This window comes from Zingiber officinale, chromosome 4A, assembly GCF_018446385.1.
Source record: "Zingiber officinale cultivar Zhangliang chromosome 4A, Zo_v1.1, whole genome shotgun sequence".
In the NCBI taxonomy this organism is placed as follows: domain Eukaryota; kingdom Viridiplantae; phylum Streptophyta; class Magnoliopsida; order Zingiberales; family Zingiberaceae; genus Zingiber; species Zingiber officinale.
Genome location: NC_055992.1, coordinates 35318670 through 35343237, shown reverse-complemented (window position 1 = coordinate 35343237; position 24568 = coordinate 35318670). Strand labels below are relative to the sequence as shown.

The 24568-nt window shown below is 40.3% G+C and overlaps 2 protein-coding genes across 2 annotated transcripts; one reads left to right on the top strand and one right to left on the bottom strand.

The window, feature by feature from the left end:
* Positions 1–1218: 1218 nt before the first annotated feature.
* Positions 1219–1587, bottom strand: LOC121972341. Its single transcript, XM_042524024.1, has one exon. The coding sequence runs from the start codon at positions 1585–1587 to the stop codon at positions 1219–1221; it is 369 nt and encodes a 122-aa protein (XP_042379958.1).
* Positions 1588–22889: 21302 nt separating this feature from the next.
* Positions 22890–24116, top strand: LOC121972340 (zinc finger MYM-type protein 1-like). Its single transcript, XM_042524023.1, has 2 exons — positions 22890–23447; positions 23589–24116. The coding sequence occupies exons 1-2, from the start codon at positions 22890–22892 to the stop codon at positions 24114–24116; spliced, it is 1086 nt and encodes a 361-aa protein (XP_042379957.1).
* Positions 24117–24568: the final 452 nt, after the last annotated feature.

Here is a 24568-nt window from a genome sequence, read left to right as displayed (position 1 = left end):
TTTTCAATTATTTAGAGTGAAGTCGTGGTTGTGTATTGGCCGTTCGGTCTTTTTCATTTTATGTATTCGCCGTTCGGCTTATTTTGCTTAATGAATCTTTGGCCTTCCGCTGTTTGCTTTACGTGCTGTGTATATCCGAGTGAGTTGTCTGATTCGTGCAAGCCTTCACCCCCTACCCTTTGAGCTACCGCTCGGCAGTCGAATACATCACTCTTTCGTAATTCCCATTAGGTTTACGCGGTGACAAGGCTGAACTTTATGACCGGGGGACGGTCTTAGGGTCGGGAGGTTTATAGTCGCCGGTCTGACTCTAGAGTTTAACGTCGCCGCTCGACGGTCTTCCGAGCGGGATATTTATGGTCACCGTTTTGACCCTAGAGTTTAACGTCGCCGCTTGACGATTTTCCAAGCAGGATATTTATGGTCGCCGCTTCGACCCTAGAGTTTAACGTCGCCGCTCGACGGTCTTCAGGCCGGGGGGTTTATAGTCGCTGGTCCGACTCTAAAGTTTAATGTCGCCACTTGACGGTCTTCAGGCCGGGGGGTTTATAGTCGCCTGTCCCAACTCTAGAGTTTAACGTCGCCGCTCGACGGTCTTCAGGCCGGGGGGTTTATAGTCGCCGGTTCGACTCTAGAGTTTAACGTCGCCGCTCGATGGTCTTCAGGCCGGAGGTTTATAGTCACCGGTCCGACTCTAGAGTTTAACGTCGCCTGCCTGAGAGGGGTTTGAACCTGTGGTTTAACTCTAAGTGTTCGACTCGGTTCGGCGTCATCGCGAGGGTTTATAGTCTTGAGCGGTCCGCTCTAGAGTTTAACGTCGCCGACTCGACGGTTCTTCGTTTTCGCGGCTCGACTCTAGAGTTTAATGCGGCCGATGCCTTCGTGCTGGGTTTATAGTCGCCACTCGACTCTAGAGTTTAACGCCACCGACGAGATTCGGTCGAGGGTTTATAGTCCAAGACGACTTAAAGTTTAACATCACCTCGACGTCAGGTCGGGTTTATAGTCGTTGACTCTAGAGTTTAACGTCGCCGCTCGACGGTCTTCAGGCCAGGGGGTTTATAGTCGCCGGTTCGACTCTAGAGTTTAACATCGCCGCTCGATGGTCTTCATGGAGCCTAGTTGTTCGGCGTATTCTTTTCTTTTTAATATCATTCCTGCATTCGAAGGAAGCCAAGGAACGGAAAGTACATATAAAGAATTACATGGGCACACCTTTCATCCAACTCGGTACGGCTGGAGATATTTAGCGTTCCATGGTCGTTCTAGCTGTCGTCCATCTTCATCTTCGAGGTAATAGGCACCCAATCGGAGCTTCTCGATGACCTTAAAGGGCCCAGCCCAGGGTGCCTCCAGCTTGCTCACATCTCCGACCGGCTTCACCTTTTTCCATACAAAGTCACCGACTTGGAATGCCCTGGGAATCACTCGCCTGTTGTAATTCTGCTTCATTCTTTGTCGGTATACCATTAGCCGAACGGCTGCTTTGGCTCGCGCCTCGTCTACCATGTCCAGCTCCAGCTGCCTCCACTCGGCGTTACTCGCGTCGTACTGTTGTACCCGATCAGATTCTACTCCGACCTCCATGGGAACGACAACCTCTCCTCCGTACACCAAGTGAAAAGGCGTGACCCCCGTCCGTGGGGGTAGTGCGAATCGCCCATAACACGCCCAGGAGCTCATCCACCTAGCTGCCACCAATATGGTCGAGCTGAACTCGAAGAATCCGCAGGATCTCCCGATTGACGACCTTAGCCTGCCCGTTGCTCTGTGGATAAGCCACGGAGGTGAAGTGTTGTTGAATGTCATACCCCTCACACCATTCTCGGAGCTGTTGTCCGACAAATTATCGCCCATTGTCGGATACGAGCCGTCGTGGAATGCCGAACCGGTATATTATGTGCTGCCAGATGAACTTCTTGACTATATACACGGTAATTTTCACGAGCGGCTCAGCTTCCACCCACTTTGAGAAATAGTCTACCGCTACTAGTAAAGACTTCCGCTGTCCGGTCGCCATTGGAAATGGTCCTACAATGTCCATGCCCCATTGATCGAAAGGGCAGGACACTGTGGATGTCTGTAACTCCTCCGTGGGACAATGTGAGAAATTATGGTACTTTTGGCAAGATAAGCACGTGGCGACTGTCCGAGCGGTGTCCTCCTTTAAAGTTGGCCAAAAGTAGCTGGCCAAAAGAATCTTTCTCGCTAACGAGCGGCCGCCCGGATGCCCGCCGCATGAGCCTTGGTGTACCTCTTGCAGAATATAGTCCACATCTTCCGGACCAACACATTTGAGCAGAGGTCTGGAGAACGCTTTTTTGTAGAGCTGGTCACCAATGAGGACGAACCGACCAGCTCTCTTCCTGAGCATATGCGCTTCCTCCCGATCGGAAGGTGTTACCCCTGACTTCATAAACTCTACTATAGTTGTCCGCCAGTCATTTGGAAATGTGAGCCCCTCCATCCGGTCGATGTGGGCGACCAGAGATACTTGCTCGACTGACTGTTTGATGACAATTGGTGATATCGAGCTGGCTAGCTTAGCCAGCTCATCTGCAGCCTGATTCTCCACTCGTGGGATCTTTTGGATAAGCACCTCTTGAAAACTGGCCTTCAGTTTTTCGAAGGCTCCCACATAAAGCTTGAGCCTGACGTTGCTTATCTCGAATGCTCCCGAGAGTTGCTGAGCCGCCAACTGTGAATCTGAATGAATCAAGACCTTGCTGGCTCCCACATGTCGAGTGGTCTGCAGGCCCGCTATCAACGCCTCATACTCTGCTTCATTATTGGTCGCACAATAATCCAGCCGTACGGACAAATGCATCCGTTCCCCGTGGGGGGAGATTAACAGCACACCGATCCCAATCCCTTGCCGAGTGGACGGTCCGTCCACGTACACCCTCCAGGTGGCTTCGGGCTCGGGATCTGGTACCTTAGTGACAAAACTGCTAACGACTGCGCCTTGATGGCCATCCGAGGATGATACCGTATGTCGAATTCACTAAGTTATGTGGTCCATTTGATTAGCTGACCGGACGCCTCTGGATTGAGAAGGACCCTCCCCAGGAGGCTGTTCGTCATCACCACGATCGGGTGCACCAGAAAATAAGGCTGGAGCCTTCGAGCGGTGAGTACCAGAGCAAAGGCTAACTTCTCGAGACCAGTGTAGCGAGACTCAGCATCCTTTAGTATGTGGCTTAAGAAGTACACATGATGTTCTTCATCGTCCGACCTGACCCGACGGCATATTCAGTCGAGGACAAGTAAACTCTAAGGGCTTCCTCGGCGACCGGCTTGGCTAACATAGGTAAGGAATTGAGGTATACTTTGAGCTCTTCGAAGGCTTTATCGTACTCTACGTCCCATTGGAACTTAGTGGCTCGGCGCAGAATCTTAAAAAAGGGAAAGCTCCGGTCGGCGGTCTTTCAGATGAATCTGGACAACGCGGTTATTCGTCCCATAAGGCGTTGAGCTTCCTTCAAATTTCTGGGAGGCGGCATGTCTTACAGCGCTTTTACTTTACTGGGATTTACCTCTATGCCCCGCTCGGTCACGATGTATCCTAGGAAGCGCCCACTCTTTGCTCCGAACAAACACTTCTGGAGATTTAGCTTGACCCCGTCTGTCAATAAAGATGCGATAAATAGTGTAGTTTGCTATTACCGCTCGGATAATGAGGGTGTCGTCGTGAGGCATTTCAACTCCCTCGAGGTCGACAGGACCGAAGCTGATCTCGGGCCCGTTCGCCTTCTCTCGGCTGCATCCTACGACATGGATCTCCAACCGTTGGGCGTACGACTTGCGGGCTTGGTTGGAGTCTCCGCTGGTTGGCCCTCCAGCGATAATGTTGATCTCCCCCCGGGCGGTGTTGCTTCTATTTTCTTCCTCCCAAGCAGACGATCTGGCCCGCTCATGGGAGGCTCGAGGGTTGCTTCTTGGTTGGTGCGGGTGTCGCTGCTTGGGTGACTGTCTGACCTCTCATCGTCCGAAATTTTGGTGATTATGTCGTCAGTCAGGGGAAGGCGATCAGCGGCGATAGCTTCAATAGCTTCTCGGCTCTAGGTGAGCGATCGGGCCGAGACTTCGATAATCACGGGTATTGTGAGTTGCTGACTGGTGAAGCGAACAAAACATGGGGGGTCCATACCTTGCCTTTTGGCTTGGGCCGATCGGCTGCCACATGTTGGACGGCGTGCAGCCTTGCCTCTTGATGAGGGTGTGCTCCTTCAGCGCGGGGTCCCCTTGGGGGTTGATGACTGGTCGGTGGTCTACGCTCGGTCGACGCTGAAGGCTCGGGTGGTGCTTCCTTCCTCCGGGCTGCCTGAGCCTCCTCCACATTAATGTATTCATTCGCCTTCTTCAACATGTGATCGTAGTCGCGGGATGGCTTTCGGATGAGCGAGCGGAAGAAATCCCCATCGACTAGGCCCTGAGTGAAGGCATGCATCATGGTCTCGGATGAGACCGTGGGGATATCCATGGCCGCCTGGTTGAAACGCTGGATATAAGCTCGGAGGCTTTCTCTCGACCCTTACTTCATAGTAAATAACCTGATGCTGGTTTTCTGGTAGTGTCGGCTGCTGGCAAAGTCCTGGAGAAATGCCGTTCGGAAGTCCTTGAAGCTCCGTACCGATCCATCCGACAACCTCCTGAACCAGCGTTGTGCGGAGCCGGACAAGGTGGTGAGGAAGACCCTGCATTTAACTCCGTCGGTGTATTGATGTAGAGTGGCGGCGTTATCGAACTTACCGAGGTGGTCGTCCGGGTCGGTTGTACCGTTGTACTCTCCGATCGTTAGGGGGCGCAATGCTTTGGAAGTGGATCTTGCAAAATCGCCTCAGAGAACTGACGATTGATCCGCTTGGGGGATGACTCGGTTTGAGGCACCTTCCCCTTCCTGGCGTCCCGCACGGGCACTTCGTCGGATGACCCGTGGTTTGCTTGAGCTAGCTCGGACGGAGTCTGGAACAAGGCTAGGTGGAACGGAATGGGAGCGGACGACACATCTCCTGGTGTGCCAGTCTAACCTTTATTCTGCGCCCAAGTGGAGTGTTGCTCCGGTCGATCTTCTTGGGCCGCTCGGCCACCTGACGCCGAAGTTGCATGTTACGCCATCCGCTCGGCTAATGCCTTTTGCTGTTGCTACTCCACTATTTTTGTTGCTGCTACTCCACTATTTTTGCTGCTCTTGCCTCGATAAGAGCGTCGAGCTCATCTTGAGAAAGCGTCACGGTATACGATCGTCCAGCTCCTTCCATCTTCTCCTCTCGGATTCAGGTGTGTTCCCACAGACGGCGCCAATTAGATCATGTCCAAGAATTAAGTCGACGGATGCTGGGGGCGTGGCGCTCTCTACTGACTCCGCGTAGGCTCTGAGTTGATGTGGGCTCTGGTGAACCTGCAGCAAAATCGAGCCGAGAGGGGGATCCTGGCGACGGTCCTCCGATGCTCAAGTCAGGCGAGCAGAAATCGAAACAGCGTAACGAGGCCAAAAGCTACAGTAGATGAGAATGTATACCTCCGTCGAAGGTTGGGGACCCTTATATAGGGCTCCCAGGAGGCGCGTGCACGCTCTTCGAGGTGTGCACACTCCTCAAAACATACTTAGGAATGGTCGTGTCAAAAAAGTGTGTCTGACGTCATACCTCAACCGTTCGAGCATATCTCTGACATGACAGTGGAAACTTCCATCATACGATTCTCTGTCCGGTCCGACCGCCAACCATGTTGTTCGTCGGCGACACATGTCTCGAGAAGGATATCACTGGCTGTCCCCTTTGTCCTCTTCTGCTCCTTTTGTCTGTTACTAGCCTGACCGGGAGAGATGCAGGGACCCACTGTCGTCCAGGAGGGGACGTGTATTGGTCCGAGCGGGAAGGTCGCTCGGCCACATATTAGGACGGGAGTGCCTTCGTTGATTCGCAACTCATCCGAGCGAACAAGCCGCTCGGCGCCTCAACTTTCCTAGGCGGACTCATGAGCGTCAGAAACCCTGCCCGCGACCGAGCTATTTCTGCGCCACATTGGGCGCGGTCGTGGCCGATCAGCCAGATGGCCTTCCGATCGGCCACGCCTTTAGGTTGACTATCTTGGCTTTAACTTCTATGTGTCATTGACCTCTATCTCGCACGAAACTCCACTCTTACTACCGGATCAACATATATAAAAAAAATTAAAATGACCTCAGGATGAACTCCTAGGCTAAAGCCCAACATTTAAGTGCATCTTTACATTTGTATCGACACTCAACTCTAAGCAATTAGCCAATAAAACTTCCTTGAGTATAGTCTGAAAGTAAATTTCTACCCTTGGGTCGGTCAAATCAATGCCTATCCTCCCGTGTGTATATATATATATATATATATAGAGAGAGAGAGAGAGAGAGAGAGAGAGAGAGAGAAAAGTCCTTAGATCCCAAAATTTACATGAAAAATAACTTGGGGATCTTTATTGGGTTAGCAAGGATACAACTAGAGTTTTGATTAGGGGCGAACGTGATTAGATTTATTGTTTCAGTGAGGAGAATTAAAATTAAACTACACCATTTTGATTTAGACACATTTGAGCAATAACGTTTTTTAGTTTGATTTGAAACTAAATCAAAATATGTTTAGTTTTTCTCAATTTTGTTTGAAAAATAAAAGAATGAGGTCGAATCAAATGATCTTTCCAAACTGATATCAAATATTTCAAATGATCTGGATCGTTAATTTGAAGTTCTTGTAATTCCGACAATTAATATTATTTTTTTCAAACAAAATTTCAGATATCTCAAATATTAACAATTTTTTTATTTAAAAATGTATTGGTTTTATAAAACACAATTGCAAGATATACAAGTAATTATATATTATTATTATTTTTTAGTAATTTGATGGTTTCTAATTAGAAACCTTAAATAGGAGAGGTTTTGTTTTTACTTAAGGACAAGTTTGGACTTCTTTTCAAACAATTTTATTATATATAAAGGTTTGGAATCGATAGTTCGACAGTTTGAAATTGTCGGTTCGACGATTTCTAGTAGGACGACCATTAATCTTAATCGTCTAAGACGGTTACGGTTCATGGTTCGATTCACGGTTTGTCATGGTTCAAGATTATTATATTAAAAAATTAAAAATTAAAAATTATTTTTAAAAAGGACTTGCACTTATTTAAGTTGTCTATATATCCCCTTAGGGTATAAGGGAATCAAAGTCCACATTGTTCTTTTACATTTTTATTTTTTTTTCATTGTCACTCACTTTCGTTTTTCGTTCCTGTTGTATTCGTTCCTTTAGTACCAAAATCTTCAACTTCGTCATCTGAAAGTTGCGTTCCTTGGATTCTTTTCTCGACTCTGGTCCAATCGTCCAGTAATACTTGAGCTTTTAATGAGTCGGGAGACAAAATTGATCGTCATTCATTTAATATGTTGTCGTTGTCACTGAATGTCTACTCCATAGCAACAGTTGACACTGGACAGAGTAAAATTTCTTTGATGATCATGAACAGGACAAGAAATCTTTGAGCTTTCTATGACCACCACTTTAAGATATCAAATTTTTCGCTATCTACTTCATTAAAATCAAAAGAAGTCGTAAAATAATTCTCAATTTTTTATGTGGAACTTGAGGATCCTCGTAGATGTTTCGTTCATTCTTTTAATAAAAGTTGTGCTTTTGTAAGTTTTAAATTACTACTAGTAATTTGTTGTATTTCAGAAATATTAATTTGTGTTCCATATTTTACATAATATTGATTATAAATATCATATAAATAAATTCTAACATTATATATAGTATTAACTGGATCAAGAGGATAAAAATCTTTAATTAGACTTAAAGCATCATAATATAAAATTATGCAATTAAATAAATTTTAGAAATAAAATAAAAATATTTTTTCTCATTTAGTTTTCATAACTAAGATGCAAGAAGATAAAAATGCATTATTAATATTTTTATTTAAAATTGATACTATATTAGAAAAATTTTCTAAACCTAATTAAGCAATGGGATAATAGATACTGGAAAGTTGTTCGGTTGCATCATTAAATACTTTTAAAATTTCACAAATACTACTACAAATATTTCATTATTGAGAAAATAAATATATATTAGTATTAGTATTAGTATTTTATGTAAAAAATAAACATAATAATTCTTTATATTGAAATGAATCTTGTAATAATTGGTATGTTGAATTTCAACGTGTTGGTACATCACATAGAAATTTTTTAGGTCTCATTCCATTAGTTTTATAAAACTTACCTCATTATTTCATTATAGATGAATGAGATCATAAAAAAGAAATGACAATTCTAATTGATTTAATATAATTTTCTAAAATTTTTAATCCATCTTGAACACATAAATTTAAAATATAGCATACACAGCGAATATAAAAAAATAAACCACCAATAATAGGTTGATAAATAAATTTTAGATTATCTATATAAGCGATATTGGAATTAACATTATCTAATGATATTGAAAATACTTTATGAGTTAATCCATATTCTTCTAAAATTAAATATAATAATTGTACGATGTTATGAGCATTATGTAATTCATCAAAAACTCTAAAGCTAACAATCTTTTTTGGAGGTTCCAAGAGTTATTGATCGAATGGCAAGTCACACCATATACGAATGTGTTTGCTAATGATCACTCCAAATATCAAAACATAAAGAAACTTTATTATCTAATTTACTAAATTCATCAATTAAATTCTTTTTTCCTTGTTTTACTACTTTTTTAATTGTATAAGTAAGTGCAGTCCTAGGAACACATTTAGCACATGGATTAAGAGATTCTTTATAAAAATCTTCAAATGTGCATTTAGATCAAAAACTAAAAGGAAGATTTTCTGTGAAAACAAATTTAGCTAATAATTCTCTTAATTTATTATCTAAATATAAAAATAAATTAGAACCAGCACTACCGCTAGTTGAAGAAAATCTTGATAATTGTGATTGAGAACGGTCGAGTCCATATTCCATCGGATGCTTCAAATCTACATGTCATTTCAACGACCCATAGCCGCCGTCGGCTTGGAATTTATAGGAAGCATTGCAGTGCTTATATTTTGCACGCATTTCTCCCAACGAAAGAGTGACATTCTCAAAATATTTAGTGAAAATAGAAGACTTTAGAGGAGGAAATTCCTGAACCTTAGAAGTAATTGCATTGGTACTTCCTTATATTTCGAGTGTCAGATCAGAATGTATGTTAGTATCCCAAGGTAGTTTTGATGTGATAAACTAAGTCAGGTAAGTCCTGTTGATTTCTAACACTTGTGTCTAAGTGTACAGGACTTAAGAGTACAGGAAGTCGAGCAAAAAACGCATCTAGCGAGAAGAATGACATGGGAGAGAGTGGACGGGCTAGGTGCATCTGAGGCATGAGGTGCTGTGAAAGAGTATGCTGGCAGACGAGAATGAGGCGTGCAGCGTTTTCGAGGGACGAGAAGTTAGAGCAAAAGTTTACTCGAGAAGGTCGGAAGTTGGGTTCGAGTAAGCCCTATTCTGGATGGTAGAGATCACTCAAGCGAGCGAAGCTGGAGTGGAAGATCCGGACCAAGGCGAGCAAAGACGGAGCGGAAGACCGGGACTAAAAAATCAACAAAGGCTAATTTTTCGGTCTGAGGTGCCCCGAGCTATCCTAGACCCTGGACCTGTCCGAGGTGCCCAAACCTGGTCCAGGCGCCCAAACTTCAAGGGCCCGGAGCAGGTATTTATCCTAAACGTGATGTGGCATGTTCCGGTATGGCGAGGATAAAAGTTTATCCCTTCTCAGGCGTCTAGAACCCTTTCAAGCGCCCCGACCAGGGCTATAAATATAGCCCTAGTCCCAATAGTTTAGTACAACACTTGTAATCGATTCCTTTTGAGTTTAGCTTTCTATTTGTGAGATTTAATTGTTGTAAGAGGCTTCTCTGTCCAGAGAAATTTTTACTGAACTTTTCATCTTCCTTGAATTAACAATCTCCCTGGTTGTAACCAAGTAACTCTTTTTGAGCCTCTTCTTTTTTAAGTCTTTTAATATTTTTTATGCAAATGTTTATTTTGATAAAGCTATAAGTCAAGGAAGGTCTTTTCGTTTCATTGTATAGGCTATTCACCCTCCCTCTAACTGGTCGCTAAGGGACCAACAACTCGCATCAGAGCCTAACAGCTTCAAGAGGACTAATTGCCAGGGCGTAGCATAGACAGTGGGCGCATGACATCTCTGGCATAATGGCTAGGGGTTGATTCTCAAGAATTGATGACCTGGAGTTTACCCCACCATGCGCCTGATTCCTGTGTAACTACATGTACCTCCCTCCATATCTGAAGGGTTGGCACTAGGGGGCTATTAATATAGAGTATCTATATTTTTTTTAGGAGGACTAACCGCCGAACGAAACATTCGAGATGACCGGACCAAGCATTTTCCCACCAAAGTTCGAGGGAGAATTCATGAGTTGGAAGAAAAGGATGGAGGTATTCTTTAAGATAGATTTTGATTTACTCTTAATAATGAAATTTGGTTTTGTAGCACTCGAAGACAAAGAAAAATACCAATGGACTAAGAAGGAGCAAGCCGACTTTGTGGCAAATGGCAAAGCAGAGTTCCATCTGCTAAGCGTCTTACCGCCATAAGAAGTCAATCGGATCGGAGCCTACGAGTCTACTAAGGAGCTCTGGGAGAAATTCCTGGAACTACATGAAGGAACCTCAGAGGTGAAACTCACGAGACGGGATCTGCTCAGAAACCAGATCTGTAATATCAAACTAAAAGAAGGCAAAATCATTGCACACCTTCACTCAAAGATCAAGGAGCTCATCACCGGACTCATGAATGTCGGAGAAATGTAAGCAACTAAAATTCGCTATGGTACGTACTTAACTCATTCCCTAGAAATATTGAATGGGCATCATTAGTAGATGCTTATTATATATCTAAGGATCTAGAATTAACTACTTTAGAAGAATTATTTTTAACATTTGAAGTCCATGAAACAAAATGCATAGATCTAAAGAAGGAGCCAAAGTACAACATTGCCTTGAAGGTAAAGATGGATGAATGAGATTCTGAATAGTCTCTCGATGACAATGAAACATCGCTCATGGTAAGAAAATTTAAAAAATTATTTAAATCTAATAAATTTAATCAAGTGCAGGGTATAAAAAGAAAAAAAAAATAAGATACTACCACTGCAATGAAGAAGGATATGTCAAAGATAATTACCCAAAGTTGAAGAACAAGGATAAGGACAAGGAAAAGAACAAGAAGTCAGCCTGACCTAAGTATAATCTAAAGGCGACGTGGGATGACACATCATCCGAATCAGAGATAAAAGTCCTCGCCAGACTTGCGCTAGTAGCAAGTCACCAAGAAAATGAAGACGAAGCAAGCTCATTCAAAATGAACATCGAGAACATCAATGAAAGGGGAGCGACATCGGAAGAAAGTAGTACTTCATGGGAAGCTTCAGATTACGGAATCGACAAAATAAGTCAGGTACAATCTCTACCTTCAGATAAAATGTTTGAATTTATAAAACTATTATTGAAAAATTACTATAAATTAGAGAAAGAAAATAAGGATTTAAAATCAACCTTAGCTGGTTCTTGTCGATAGAAGATTTTGACAAACAAAATTTGAAAAAGGAAATAGAAAATTTGAAAAGTCATGGATACTCAAAGTTTATTCCTTATAATTTTAGAAATTATTCAGGACTTAACTGGTATCTCAAAAATTATAAGGGTTAAATTTGCAAATTATCTAAAAAGTATATTCCTCAAAAAATTTTAATTAACCCAGTAGGAAGGAACATATATTAGATGCCAAAAACATACTTAAGTTGATTGTTTTTTTGAACTTAGGGCTTTCAAAGAGAAAATTAAATATCAAATTTCTTTAAAAGGCTTTGTCTAGAAAGTAGTTGTTGTTCCAATATCCAAGAAGGCCTAGTGCCTCGCCACAGCTAGAAGCCGATTATTGAAATAAATATTTAATTGATTAACTGTTAAATATTTAGTAGTTATAAAAATACTTTAAACTATCTGTCAAAATTTCTTATCATTAAAAATTTAATTAATAAAAATTATATTTATTAGAGTTACTTTAGCAAATTTATTTTTTCTATGAAATCTTATATAAACAATTTTTTAAAAAAAAACATTTTCAAAATGTGAATTTCTTGAAATTTTACTTAAACTTCCAATTTTACTTAAGAGTTTTTGAAACTAAACCTTTCATAGCTTTTTGATTTCCCTTAGACTTTAAATTTAGATTTTCCAAAATCATTTTAAAGTACCCTATTTAATGTGATCAAAGGGGGAGAAGAGAAATTAAGTCTACGGGGAGGGTAATTTAATTTTTTTTTACAAATTATTAAGTTATAAATTTATTACCTTCTTATTTCTTTATAGTTGTTTACCCTAACTTAATTTGGGTTGCTCACATCAAAAATGGGGAGATTGTTAGTATCCCAAGGTAGTTTTTATGTAATCAACTAAGTTAGGTTAGGTCTTGTTGGTTTCTAACCCCTGTGTCTAAGTGTACAGAAACTTAGGAGCACAAAAAGTCGAACGAAAGATGTAGCTATCGAGAAGGACGGCATGGGAGAGAGTCGATGGGTTCGGTGCGTCCGAGACACGAGGTGCTGTGGAAGAGTATGCTAGTGAACTAGAAGGAGGCGTGCAACGTCTTCGAGGGACTAGAAGCCGGAGCGAAAGTTTACTCTAGAAGGCTGAAAGTAGGGTTCGGGTGAGCCCTATTCCGGATGGTCGAGATCCCCCAAGTGAGCGGAGCCAGAGCGAAAGACCAGGAATAAGGCGAGCAGAGATGGAGCGGAAGATCTGGACCGAAAAATCAACACAGACTGATTTTTCGGTCCGGGGTACCCCAAGTTGTCCAGGGCGCCTGGACCTGTTCAGGGTGCCCGAACTTGGTCCAGATACCCAGACCTAGTCTAGGCGCCCAGAACCCTTCCGAGCGCCCAAAGCAGGAATTTATCCTGAACGCGACGTGGCGTGTTCCGATACTGCGGGGATAAAAGTTTGTCCCCTCCTAGACACCTAATACCCTGCCAGGTGCCCCATCTAGGACTATAAATATAACACTAGTCCCAATAGTTCAGTAGAACACTTGTAATCGATTTCTTTTGAGTTTAGCTTTCTAATTGTGAGATTTAATTATTGTAAGAGGCTTCTCCGTCCAGAGGAGATTTTTACTGAGCTTTTCATCTTTCTTGAATTAACAACTTCTCTGATTGTAACTAAGTAACTCTTTCTGTGCCTCTACTTTTTTTAGTCTTTTAATACTTTTTATGCAAGTGTTTATTTTGATAAGGCTATAAGTCGAGGAAGGTCTTTCATTTCATTGTGCATGCTGTTCACCCTCCCTCTAGCTGGTCGCCAAGGAACCAATAAGGTGCTCGATCTCATCATCGGTGGATTGAATATTGGGGTCCTCCTCCTATGGATTCACTATTTCCTTTTCCTTTTGAGCTCGAGATGATACACCTCCATGGTCTCCTTCCATTATAATTGAAAATTGGAAACAAAAGTGTGTAGAAATGAAGACGCAAATGTATAGAGAATACGAAATTAAGATTAAGAGTAGAGAAAATGTGTGTGAAAATGATAAAATGAGCTCTTTATTTATAGAATTTTGAACAGACACTATATCATAACCATTGATTTAAAAATGATCAAATGATCTTAACTGTTAAAAAAAACCCCATCCCTCCCTCAACGGCTAGGAACTGCCAATTCTAATGGCTAAAAACCGTCGGTTAATCAGCTGTTCCAATGGCTAGGAACCACCAGTTAATCGGCGACTCCAACGGGCAAAAAAAGAAACTGGTTGAACCGGCGAGCTAAAACGACGGTCCACCAATTTTTCACTTAAGGAACCGGAACTGGCTCGACAACTTGCCAGACTGGTTCCAATTCGACCCGATGAACTGGGTCAACGAGCAATCGACCAGTTAACCCGGTTACAGGCTCGGGTCGAGTCCAATCCGGACCCAGCCTGAGGTCGAGTCTATATATATTCTTATATTTTGGTGTTGTCAATCAAAAGTTTTTTTTTATTTATTTCATTAGGAAATCACTATATCTATATCTATAATGTTTATATTTTTTTAAAAAAGAAAAAAATTCAAAGTAAAAAGAACAACAACATTAGATGTTAAAGTGGCAGAATTTGAATTTTTTTTTAATTATCGGCAAATCTTGAATTAAGGACTCCAATTTGTATTTATAATGCTAACATTAAGGATCATGTTTGGAAGATATATTTGTAAAAAAGTCCATGCGAAAATAAAAATTTAAAGTAAATCAATTTAGAAAGTTCAATTCTTCATAGTTTAAGAAATTAAATGATTGGTTGAAACATAGTGTAAAAAAGATATCGCGTATTGTTTGTATTGTTATATTTTCAAGATAATTAAGGGAAAACAAGCAATATTGTTTGTATTGTTATCTCTTCAAGATAATTAAGGGAAAATAAGAAAAAGGGAAGATTTTTTTTAGCGGCATATTCATAAATTGGAAGAGTAAAGATAGGTTAAGATTCATATTGACCAGCATGACAGTGAACATCATAAAGTTCTTATGAATTGTGAAATTTTGATGAATCAAGATAAACACATTTAATTAATTTTTCATCAACAATCAAAACAAATCCTGAATGATAATCATATCTGTCTCAATGTTTTGATTGATTGTATCATAGTTTTGTTGTGACAAGAGAATTCATTTTGGGGTCACAATGAAACTAGAGATTTTCTTAATTCAAGTAACTTTCTTATCCAACTGATATTTTTATATGCTCATAATAAAGAGATCAACGTTGTGATATTAAAAAATACTCCTAAAAATTATAAGTTAATATTACTTGATATTTAGAAGGATATTAAATATTTGTGCAACTAAAATGATTAATATTATCATCATCAGAGCTATTAGTGATTAATTGTTCTTTATTTTAGTTAATGAATCTCTGAATATGCCAATAAAGAAGTAAATATTAGTTGTTTTATCTTATGTGGATAATAGTGGACATGTAGAGCAGTGAAATTATATTGTGATTTGTTGCCTACTCTCTGCCTCTCCATATATATAGTCGACATACTAAATTGAACCTAACCGATAAATTAAGTTTTGATGTCAGTGGATCTGAAACCAACTCATCAAGAAAGGGTAAGCATGATGATGTGGTTTAAATTGGAATAAATTCAACTTATTCTTATCAATTTAGGACGGAACTAAATTCCCTATATGGGAATAATGCAGTATATCACTTGGAATGAGTTTTAGGATAAGTTATAAGAAAATAGGACTTATTATATATTTCATCTCTTCTATCTTACTCTCCTATAGTCCTAGCGGCTAGCACCATATACCACTTTCATCCTCCCTCTTCTAGCTCTCTTTATGCGATACCATTCAGTCGATGCTGTTGAAGTCGTGTTGACCGCTCTTTCTCATCTCTCTATCATTCTTGTTAGGATTGAATGGTGATGCGTTAAATAATTAGAAGGGAGGGGGTCGAATAGCACTTGACCTGAAAAATAAACTCTCTTTTCTTTGGTTAACTTAGCAAGGTCAATCAACCAAGTTACTCAAACTGATATATAAAACATTAAGAAAAGTACTAACAAATAAAATTTCACATGATTTGGAACCACCAATTGATACTCCATGACCCGGGGCGGATATACCGGGGGGGGCGGCGTCGGCGGTCGTCCCCCTTGCCGGTGGAACAAAAAAAAATTGGAGATAGTTCTCCTTCCTCTTTACTTAAGACAACCTTGTTGTGGATGGTTCTGATTTCCATTTCTACAAGCTCACTATTTTCCTTCTTCACTCGCAGGCTTGCAGCAGCTAGCAGCTGGAGAAAAAACCAAGGTAGGCGGAGTCGCGAAGAAAATGAAGAGTCGAAGTCAAAGTCGAAAGACGAAGACCCATTCACGTTTTAAATTGCTTTTTATAAAGGTTTACTTTTTTGACACGTTTCCATATAAAGCTTTACTTTTTATATTTTTCCAATTACTTTTTTCAATTTAATTGTGAATCACGTGTCCAACCAATTGCTTTTTTAATTGTGAACCAATTTCCCTGCTCTCCTCCGTTTTTTTTGTTTCCGCCGCTCACAAACTTGCCCTTTGTTTTTTCTCTGTGTCGAGCGCCGACCAAGGTGGCAAAGCCTTACGCCCAAAGATTTTTTTTTCTCTCTGCCAAGTACCAATCAAAGTGGCAAAGCACCAAAGCCCAAAGGTGAAGCCTTCAGAGTTCAGCCTTCGCCCTTCAGGTAAGTGGATTATTGGATTTTATTTTATTTTATTTTTTTAATAATTGTTTGATTGTTTCTTGATTATAATGTATGATACATTTAACAATTTAAAATTTTGATAGTTTAAATGTTTAGTTGTTTTTTATATTTGATTGTTGCATAATTGAAATTTTAGATTTTGCATATTTAATGGTTGGATAATTTGTAATTTAGTTTTTGTATAAACTCCGAATATGTAATTAGTTTTTTTATTAGCTGTTAGTTAATTGTAATTTGTGAATATTGATAATTTATGCTAAATTAATTTTATGTTTTTTAAAAGAATTGTTGATGAATGATGGTAAATAATTTAATTGTGTTATTGTTAAATTGTTCACATTACTTTATGTTGATAATTTTTTTCCATACATTATAATTTGTAAAAAATGTTGAAATATTTTGTAAAGAGGTCTAGGAGTTCAATTGAATCGTCTAGTATTCCGAATGAAGAGTCTACTCCTACACCACAACCACCACCACCTTCTCCTCCTCCTCCGTAAATTTTATTTGAAAATATTGAAAATCTGAGTAGTGAAGTAAAAATTGTTGTTGATCCTGGTTTACGAAAATTGATTGAAGAGTATGATGTTGGTGCTAGAGATCGTATTCGAAAAGAATATGTTGCTATGGGCCCTTGTCAACCTCGAGGCCATAATTTTCTAAGAAAAAAAATGGGTAAAGACAATAGATGTTTCAGAGAGGTTTGGTTTAAAGACCGTAATTGGTTGGAGTATAGTGTTTCAAAGGATACAGCATTTTGTTTCTGGTGTTATCTTTTTAGACCTAGTAATATAGGGTTTGGAGGAGATGATGTGTTTACGAGATCTGGTTTCATAAATTGGAAAAAAAACAATTGAAAAATTCAATGAGCATGTAGGTGGAGTTGGTAGTGCGCACAATGAGGCAAGAATACAGTTTGAGGGTTTCAAGAATCAAAAACAAAGTGTGGAGTATTCATTTTCATCGAGGAAACATGAGCTTGAAGTTGCTTATCGCAAACGCTTGACTTCCATTTTAAAAGTAATTCGATTTATGTTGTTACAAGGATTGCCTTTTCGAGGACATGATGAGTCTTCGACATCATCCAATAGAGGAAATTTTTTAGAATTGCTCAAATAGTATAGCTCAGAGTGTCCAGAAGTTGCGGCAGTTGTTGGAATGAATGCACCTGGAAATAATCAAATGATTGCCCCAAAAATTCAAAAGCAATTGGTGAATGCTTGTGCAGTTGAGACCACAAATGCTATTCTAGTTGATCTTGGAGATAGGTGATTCACTTTACTACTTGATGAGGCTCGTGACTGTTCAGTGAAAGAGCAAATGGAAGTTGTTATTAGATATGTGAACAAACATGGAGAGGTGATTGAACGATTTATGGCTGTAGTTCATGTTGCAACAACTACAGCTGCTTGTTTGAAGGAGGCAATCGACTCTTTATTTGCTAAGTATGGTTTATCAATGGCGAGATTGAGGGGTCAAGGATATGATGGTGCTTCAAATATGTCTGGAGAATTTAATGGCTTAAAGTCACTGATAATGAACGAAAAACCGTATGCATTGTATGTTCATTATTTTGCTCATCAACTCCAGCTCGTGGTTGTAGCTTGTTGACGAGTGGCTCATATTTGGATGAAGGGATGTCATGGAAGAAAAATCTGTTAAGATTTTTCGTAATAAAATTCTGTTAAGATTTTATATAACAGAATTTTGTTATGTTTTTCATAACAAATTCTGTTACATTTTTACCGGGTCTGGGGGTTTAGCAGTATTTATAGGGATCATTGTAAACCCATTGTAGATCAGACAACACAAGAATCATTAGATGTGATTCTCTTGTGTAGAAGAGAATTCTAATAAAACTTCGGCCGTTTTGTGGAGTAGGCAAGTCGCCGAACCACGGTAACTCTTTTTCTTTCTCTTCTTCTTCTCCTTCCTGGTGTTTTGCTCTCTTTTGTGCGTCTTTGTCTTGTTGTTCCGCGTGATCTCTTTTCTCTCTTCCTCTTCTTCCGCGGTTCAGAAAGGTTGAGAGGTATTGCCCTCTCTTTGCACAACAATTGGTATCAGAGCTCCAGGTTCTTGGCAGATTTCTTCAACATGTCGGGGACGACTTCTGCGAAGTTTGATATGGTGAAGTTTGACGGAACCGGAAACTTTGGATTATGGCAGAGAAGGGTCAAGGACTTGTTGGTGCAACAAGGCATGGTGAAGGCGCTAGGAGAAAGAAAATCGGAAAGCATGGAGAAATCAGATTGGGAAGAACTTCAGGCGAAGGCAGTAGCAACAATCAGGCTTTGTCTTACGGATGACGTGATGTACCATGTCATGGACGAGGAGTCACCGGTGACAGTTTGGCAAAAGCTGGAAAGCCGGTACATGTCAAAATCATTGACAAACAAGTTGTATCTCAAGCGAAATTATTCGGGCTGAAGATGACAGAAGGAACCGATCTGAGCCAGCACATCAACGTATTCAACCAGATTGTAAGTGATCGCGGATTGATGTGAAGATAGAAGACGAAGACAAGGCGCTGATGTTGTTGAATTCTCTACCTTCATCTCCTACGTACGAGAATTTGGTTACTACTTTGATGTGGGGTAAGGAAACTCTCAAATTGGAGGAGATCACAAGTGCGTTGCTAGGTTTTCACCAAAGGAAGAAAACAAGCGATGAAATTTCTCAAGGAGAAGGACTTGTGGTAAATAGCAACCAAGAGCGTGGTAGGAGCAAATCTCGACATGGATATGACAACAACAACAAGACTCGTTCTAAGTCGAGAAGGAAGAAGGTGATCACGTGCTACAAATGTGGAGGTAAAGGTCATATCAAGAGAAATTGTCCAGAGATAAAGAAATATGTTGCAAAGAACAAAAGTAGTTCGGCAAAGTTTGCAAACATAGTTGAAGAAGAAAATTTAGAAAGCGGTGATGGAGATATGCTATCAGTTATGTCAAGTTCGGAGCAGCTGACGGATGCATGGATTTTAGACTCTGCATGTTCATATCACATGACTCCAAACAAGGATTGGTTTGACACCTATAGGGCAGTGGATTCTGGTTCAGTGTTGATGGGAAACGATGCATCATGCAAGGTTATCGGCATAGGGAATGTCAGAATCAAGATGTTTGATAGTGTGATCAGAACTTTATGTGATGTCAGATATATACCAGAGCTAAGGAAGAACTTGATCTCACTAGGCACACTGGATGGTATTGGTTGTAATTATGTGATGAAAGTCGGCAAAGGAGCTCTGATGGTAATGAAAGGACAAAAGGTAGCAGGAAACATCTACAAGTTGATAGGGACTACGATTGTAGGTGGAGTCGCCTCGGTGGAGTCCGAATCAGATAGTACTGTCTTGTGGCATATGCGGCTAGGGTATATGGGTGAACGTGGGATGCTAGAACTTCACAAGAGAGATTTGTTGAAGGGTGTCAAAGCGTGCAAGCTTGAATTCGCAAATTCCGTGTTCTTGGGAAACAGAGCAAAGTGCAATTTAAGACGGCAACAAACAAGACGGAGGGGATTACGGACTACGTACATACGGATCTCTGGGGACCGCCAATGTAGCATCACGTGGAGGGCACTTGTATTTTGTGAGTTTTACCGATGATTTCTCACGAAAGGTATGGGTATACTTTATCGTCACAAGTCGAAACTTTGCAAAGTTTAAATTGTGGAAAACCGAAGTAGAGAACTAGACGGAAGGAAGATCAAATGCCTTAGGTCAGATAATGGGACTAAGTACACGTTCAAAGTTTAGGAATTCCGTGACAAACATGGGATAATGAGGCACTTCTCGGTTCGCAGGACACGCAGAATGGGGTGGCGGAAAGGTTGAATAGGACAATCATTGAGAAGGCAAGATGTCTCAGGTTGAATCAGGGCTTGCAAAGAATTTCGGGTGGAAGCAGTTAACATGACATGTTATCTCATTAATAGATCACCAAGGGCAGCACTAGAAGGCAAAGTATCAGAGGAAGTATGGACAGGAAATCAAGTAGAATACTCTCATCTTCGAGTTTTTGGATGTCCAACATATATGCACATATCTAGTGAGGAAAGATCAAAGCTGAGTGCGAAGTCAAAGCAGTGCATTTTTCTGGGGTATCAGAAAGAAGTTAAAGGCTTCAAGCTTTGGGATCCTAAGGCAAACAAGGTGGTGATCAGTAGAGATGTGGTGTTTGACGAGAAAGCTATGTTACAACGTACTCGGGAAGAAGGAAAGGAAACACCACAAAGCAACATGGAGAAAGATATTGTGCGAGTGGAGCTAGAGACTCATGACTCGATGATTCTAGCTCGGAGCACATGGAGCATCGCACTATAGCTAGTGGTAGAACGAGACGAGTCGTAAAACCACCCACTAGATACGGATTCGAAGACTTGGTATCTTATGCACTTACCACTAGTAGCGGAGACTCTACATCTTTTCAGGAGGCAATACATAGCTCCGAGAAGGACAGGTGGACGGGTGCTATGGCAGAGGAGATGGAGTCGTTGCATAAGAACCAAACGTGGGATCTAGTGGAACTTCCTGAAGGAGAGAAAGCTATAGGGTGCAAGTGGATATTCAAGAAGAAAGAAGCAATGTCGGAGGGAGAAGAAGTGAAGTTTAAGGCTCGGTTGGTAGCAAAGGGGTATTCACAAAGAAAGGGATTGACTATGAAGAAATTTTCTCTCCAGTGGTAAGACATACGTCAATTAGAGCGGTATTGGCTTTGGTGGCACATCACGATTTATATTTTGAGCAAATGGATGTGAAGACGGCATTTCTTCATGGAAATTTGGAGGAGCAGATTTTTATGTCACAACCTGAGGGATTTAGTCATCCCGGACAAGAGCAGTTGGTTTGTAAGTTGAAGAAATCGCTCTATGGACTGAAACAATCTCCTAGGCAATGGTACAAACGTTTTGATTCATACATGATTCAAAACGGATATAGGAGATGCGAGTATGATTGCTGCATATATGTAAAGGGCCTTGAAGATGAATCACTGATTTTCTTACTACTATACGTAGATGACATGCTCATTGTTGCGAAGAAGATGAGAGAGGTTGACAAATTGAAGAGGCTACTGAGCAAGGAATTTGACATGAAAGATTTGGGAGAGGCCAAGAAGATTCTTGGGATGGAGATTCACAGGAATAGAGCTGCAGGGAGATTATGGTTGTCTCAACGTAGCTATGTGGAGAAGGTGCTGGATAGGTTCAACATGAAGAATGCAAAGTCGGTGAGCACACCCCTGGCGCATCACTTCAAGTTATCCAGTACACAGTGTCCAAAGACGGATGACGAGATCCAAGAGATGTTAAAGGTTTCTTATGCCAGTGCAGTTGGTTGTCTGATGTATGCCATGATTTGCACGAGACCAGATTTGGCGCAAGCAGTTAGTATGGTAAGCAAGTTTCTCTCAAATCCTGGTCGACCACATTGGGATGCTGTGAAATGGATTTTCAGATACTTGAGAAATACAACTGATTATGGCATCATGTTCAGTAGACAACCGGAAGATCCTTTAGTTGCTGGGTACGTAGATGCAGACTATGCAGGAGATTTAGATAACAGGAGGTCTGCTACAGGATACGTATTCACTGTGGCAGGAGGACCTATTTGTTGGAAATCTATGATATAATCTATTGTTGCATTGTCTACTACGGAATCCGAGTACATGGCAACAGCTGAAGCAGCGAAGGAAGCTTTATGGCTTATAGGGTTGGTTAGAGAACTGGGTGTTCAGCAAGGTGGAGTCAAGTTGTTATGAGATAGTCAGAGTGCTATCTATTTGGCAAAGAATCAGGTGTATCATGTGAGAACCAAACACATTGATGTGAGGTTTCACAAGATCAGAGAGTTGATTGCTTCCGAGGAAATTCAACTTGAGAAGGTTCACACTGCAGACAATGCTGCAGATATGCTGACAAAGCCAGTGACCACAGAGAAGTTTAAGCATTGCTTGAACTTGATCCATATCTCTAGATGCTAGAGGAAGGAAGCCCAGACCCAGAGATCCAAATGGAGTTTTGTCCAGATATTCGTATTCTTCGAAGGGGTGAATATTCGCCAAGGTGGAGATTGTTGACGAGTGGCTCATATTTGGATGAAGGGATGTCATGGAAGAAAAATCTGTTAAGATTTTTCGTAATAAAATTCTGTTAAGATTTTATATAACATAATTTTGTTATGTTTTTCATAACAAATTCTGTTACATTTTTACCGGGTCTGGAGGTTTAGCAGTATTTATAGGGATCATTGTAAACCCATTGTAGATCAGACAACACAAGAATCATTAGATGTGATTCTCTTGTGTAGAAGAGAATTCTAATAAAACTTCGGCCGTTTTGTGGAGTAGGCAAGTCGCCGAACCACGGTAACTCTTTTTCTTTCTCTTCTTCTTCTCCTTCCTGGTGTTTTGCTCTCTTTTGTGCATCTTTGTCTTGTTGTTCCGCGCGATCTCTTTTCTCTCTTCCTCTTCTTCCGCGGTTCAGAAAGGTTGAGAGGTATTGCCCTCTCTTTGCACAACAGTTGCTCAAGCAAATCAATATGTTTGTGATTTCATGTGGATTGTTGGTTCGATTATGAACATATCTGCATCATCTTGCAAAAGGGCCGACAAACTTCGACAACTTGAACATGATAGAAAAGTTAAACTTCTTGAAAGAGGAGAGATTAGTTCTGGTAGAGGACTAAACCAAGAAACTAGTCTAGCTAGACCTGGAGATACACGATGGGGGTCTCATCATTCAACTTTATGTCATATTGAACAAATGTGGCCATCTGTTATAGAGGTTCTTCAAAATTTGATTGATGATGGTGATCGTTCTTCTAAGGGTTTAAGTAGAACTTTGGTTGAAAGAATGGAGAAGTATGAATTTGTGTTTATTCTACTATTGATGAAACGTATATTGACAATCACAAATCATTTGTCAACCATTCTACAAGAGAAAGATCAAAATATTGTGATTGTGATGCATTTGATCAATAATGTGAAATGCAAATTGCAAAAGTTGAGAGATTCTGGATGGGATATTTTACTTGAGGATGTGAAGAAGTTTTGTAACACTTATTCCATTGAAATAATTAATATGACAGATAACATCAACAGTTGTAGTCGTTTGAAGAGAGATGGAAAAAATGTTAATTTTTATCACTACTACCATGTTGAAATCTTTTGTGAGGTAACTTCATAATTCTTTTTTTGTTTACCGTCAATTAAATTCTTTTAAACAGTAACATATTTATTAAATTTTTGTTGTTGTTTGATTTTTAAATTGTAGGTTATCGATATTATTCTACAGGAGATGGATAGTCGTTTCTCTGAAACAACTACAGATTTGTTGATTTATATGTCATGCCTTGATCCTAGGAATTCGTTCTCTAGATTTGATGTACAGAAATTAGTACGTCTGGCTCATTTTTATGAGGATGATTTTTCTTGGAGTGAGCGTATATTGGTTGAACAAGAGCTTGAAATATATATTGATGACGTCAGATCAGATGAACGGTTTGAAGGCATTTCAGATTTGGGAGCTCTTGCAAAGAAAATGATTGAAACAATGAAGAATCGTGTGTTTCCTTTGGTTTATCAGATGATTGAGTTAGCCTTACTTCTTCCAGTTGCTACTGCAACCGTTGAAAGAGTGTTTTTGGCAATGAATATTGTCAAAACATATTTACAAAATAGGATTGGAGATGAATGGATGAATGATAGTTTGGTAGTCTATATCGAGAAAGATGTTTTTAATACTGTTGACAATGAGTCAATTTTACAACATTTCCAGAACATGGAGTCTCAAAGAATGTAATTGTCACGTATTCGTTAGTAGATTGCTTTAATATTTTAATATTACTGTACGAGTTTTTTTTTCATAATATTGTACCTTTTTCTCCTGTATGCCAAGTTATTTAAAAATATTTTTTAATTACATAGAAGTTATTATTCAAAAAAAATTCGCCACGTTCAGATCGAGCCGCCCCTCCATGATTGAATTCCTGGATCCACCACTATCCACGACCTATGACTCTTGTGGTAAATCATGATCAAATTTCACTAATTTTCTTCTTCCCAAAGGCAGAAATCACCTACAAGAAGTCTTACAATGAGGATAATATAATTTAGCTGGTAAGAAATCACCAGAGCTTTAAGGTAAATACCTTTATCAAAGGTAACACCATGAACCATCTGCACCAAATATATTGGAGTTTAGCTAAACACCTTTAGCTCATTTAGAAAGAGGATATAAGATATGACAAGAAA

What these genes read in the sequence shown, in the direction of transcription:
- LOC121972341 (XM_042524024.1), bottom strand. Translation starts at nt 1,587, where the DNA reads ATGGAGGTCGGAGTAGAATCTGATCGGGTACAACAGTACGACGCGAGT.
- LOC121972340 (XM_042524023.1), top strand. Translation starts at nt 22,890, where the DNA reads ATGAACATATCTGCATCATCTTGCAAAAGGGCCGACAAACTTCGACAA. An exon ending in TGAAGAGAGATGGAAAAAAT is followed by an intron (nt 23,448 to 23,588) that starts GTTAATTTTTAT and finishes TTTAAATTGTAG; the next exon opens with GTTATCGATATTATTCTACA.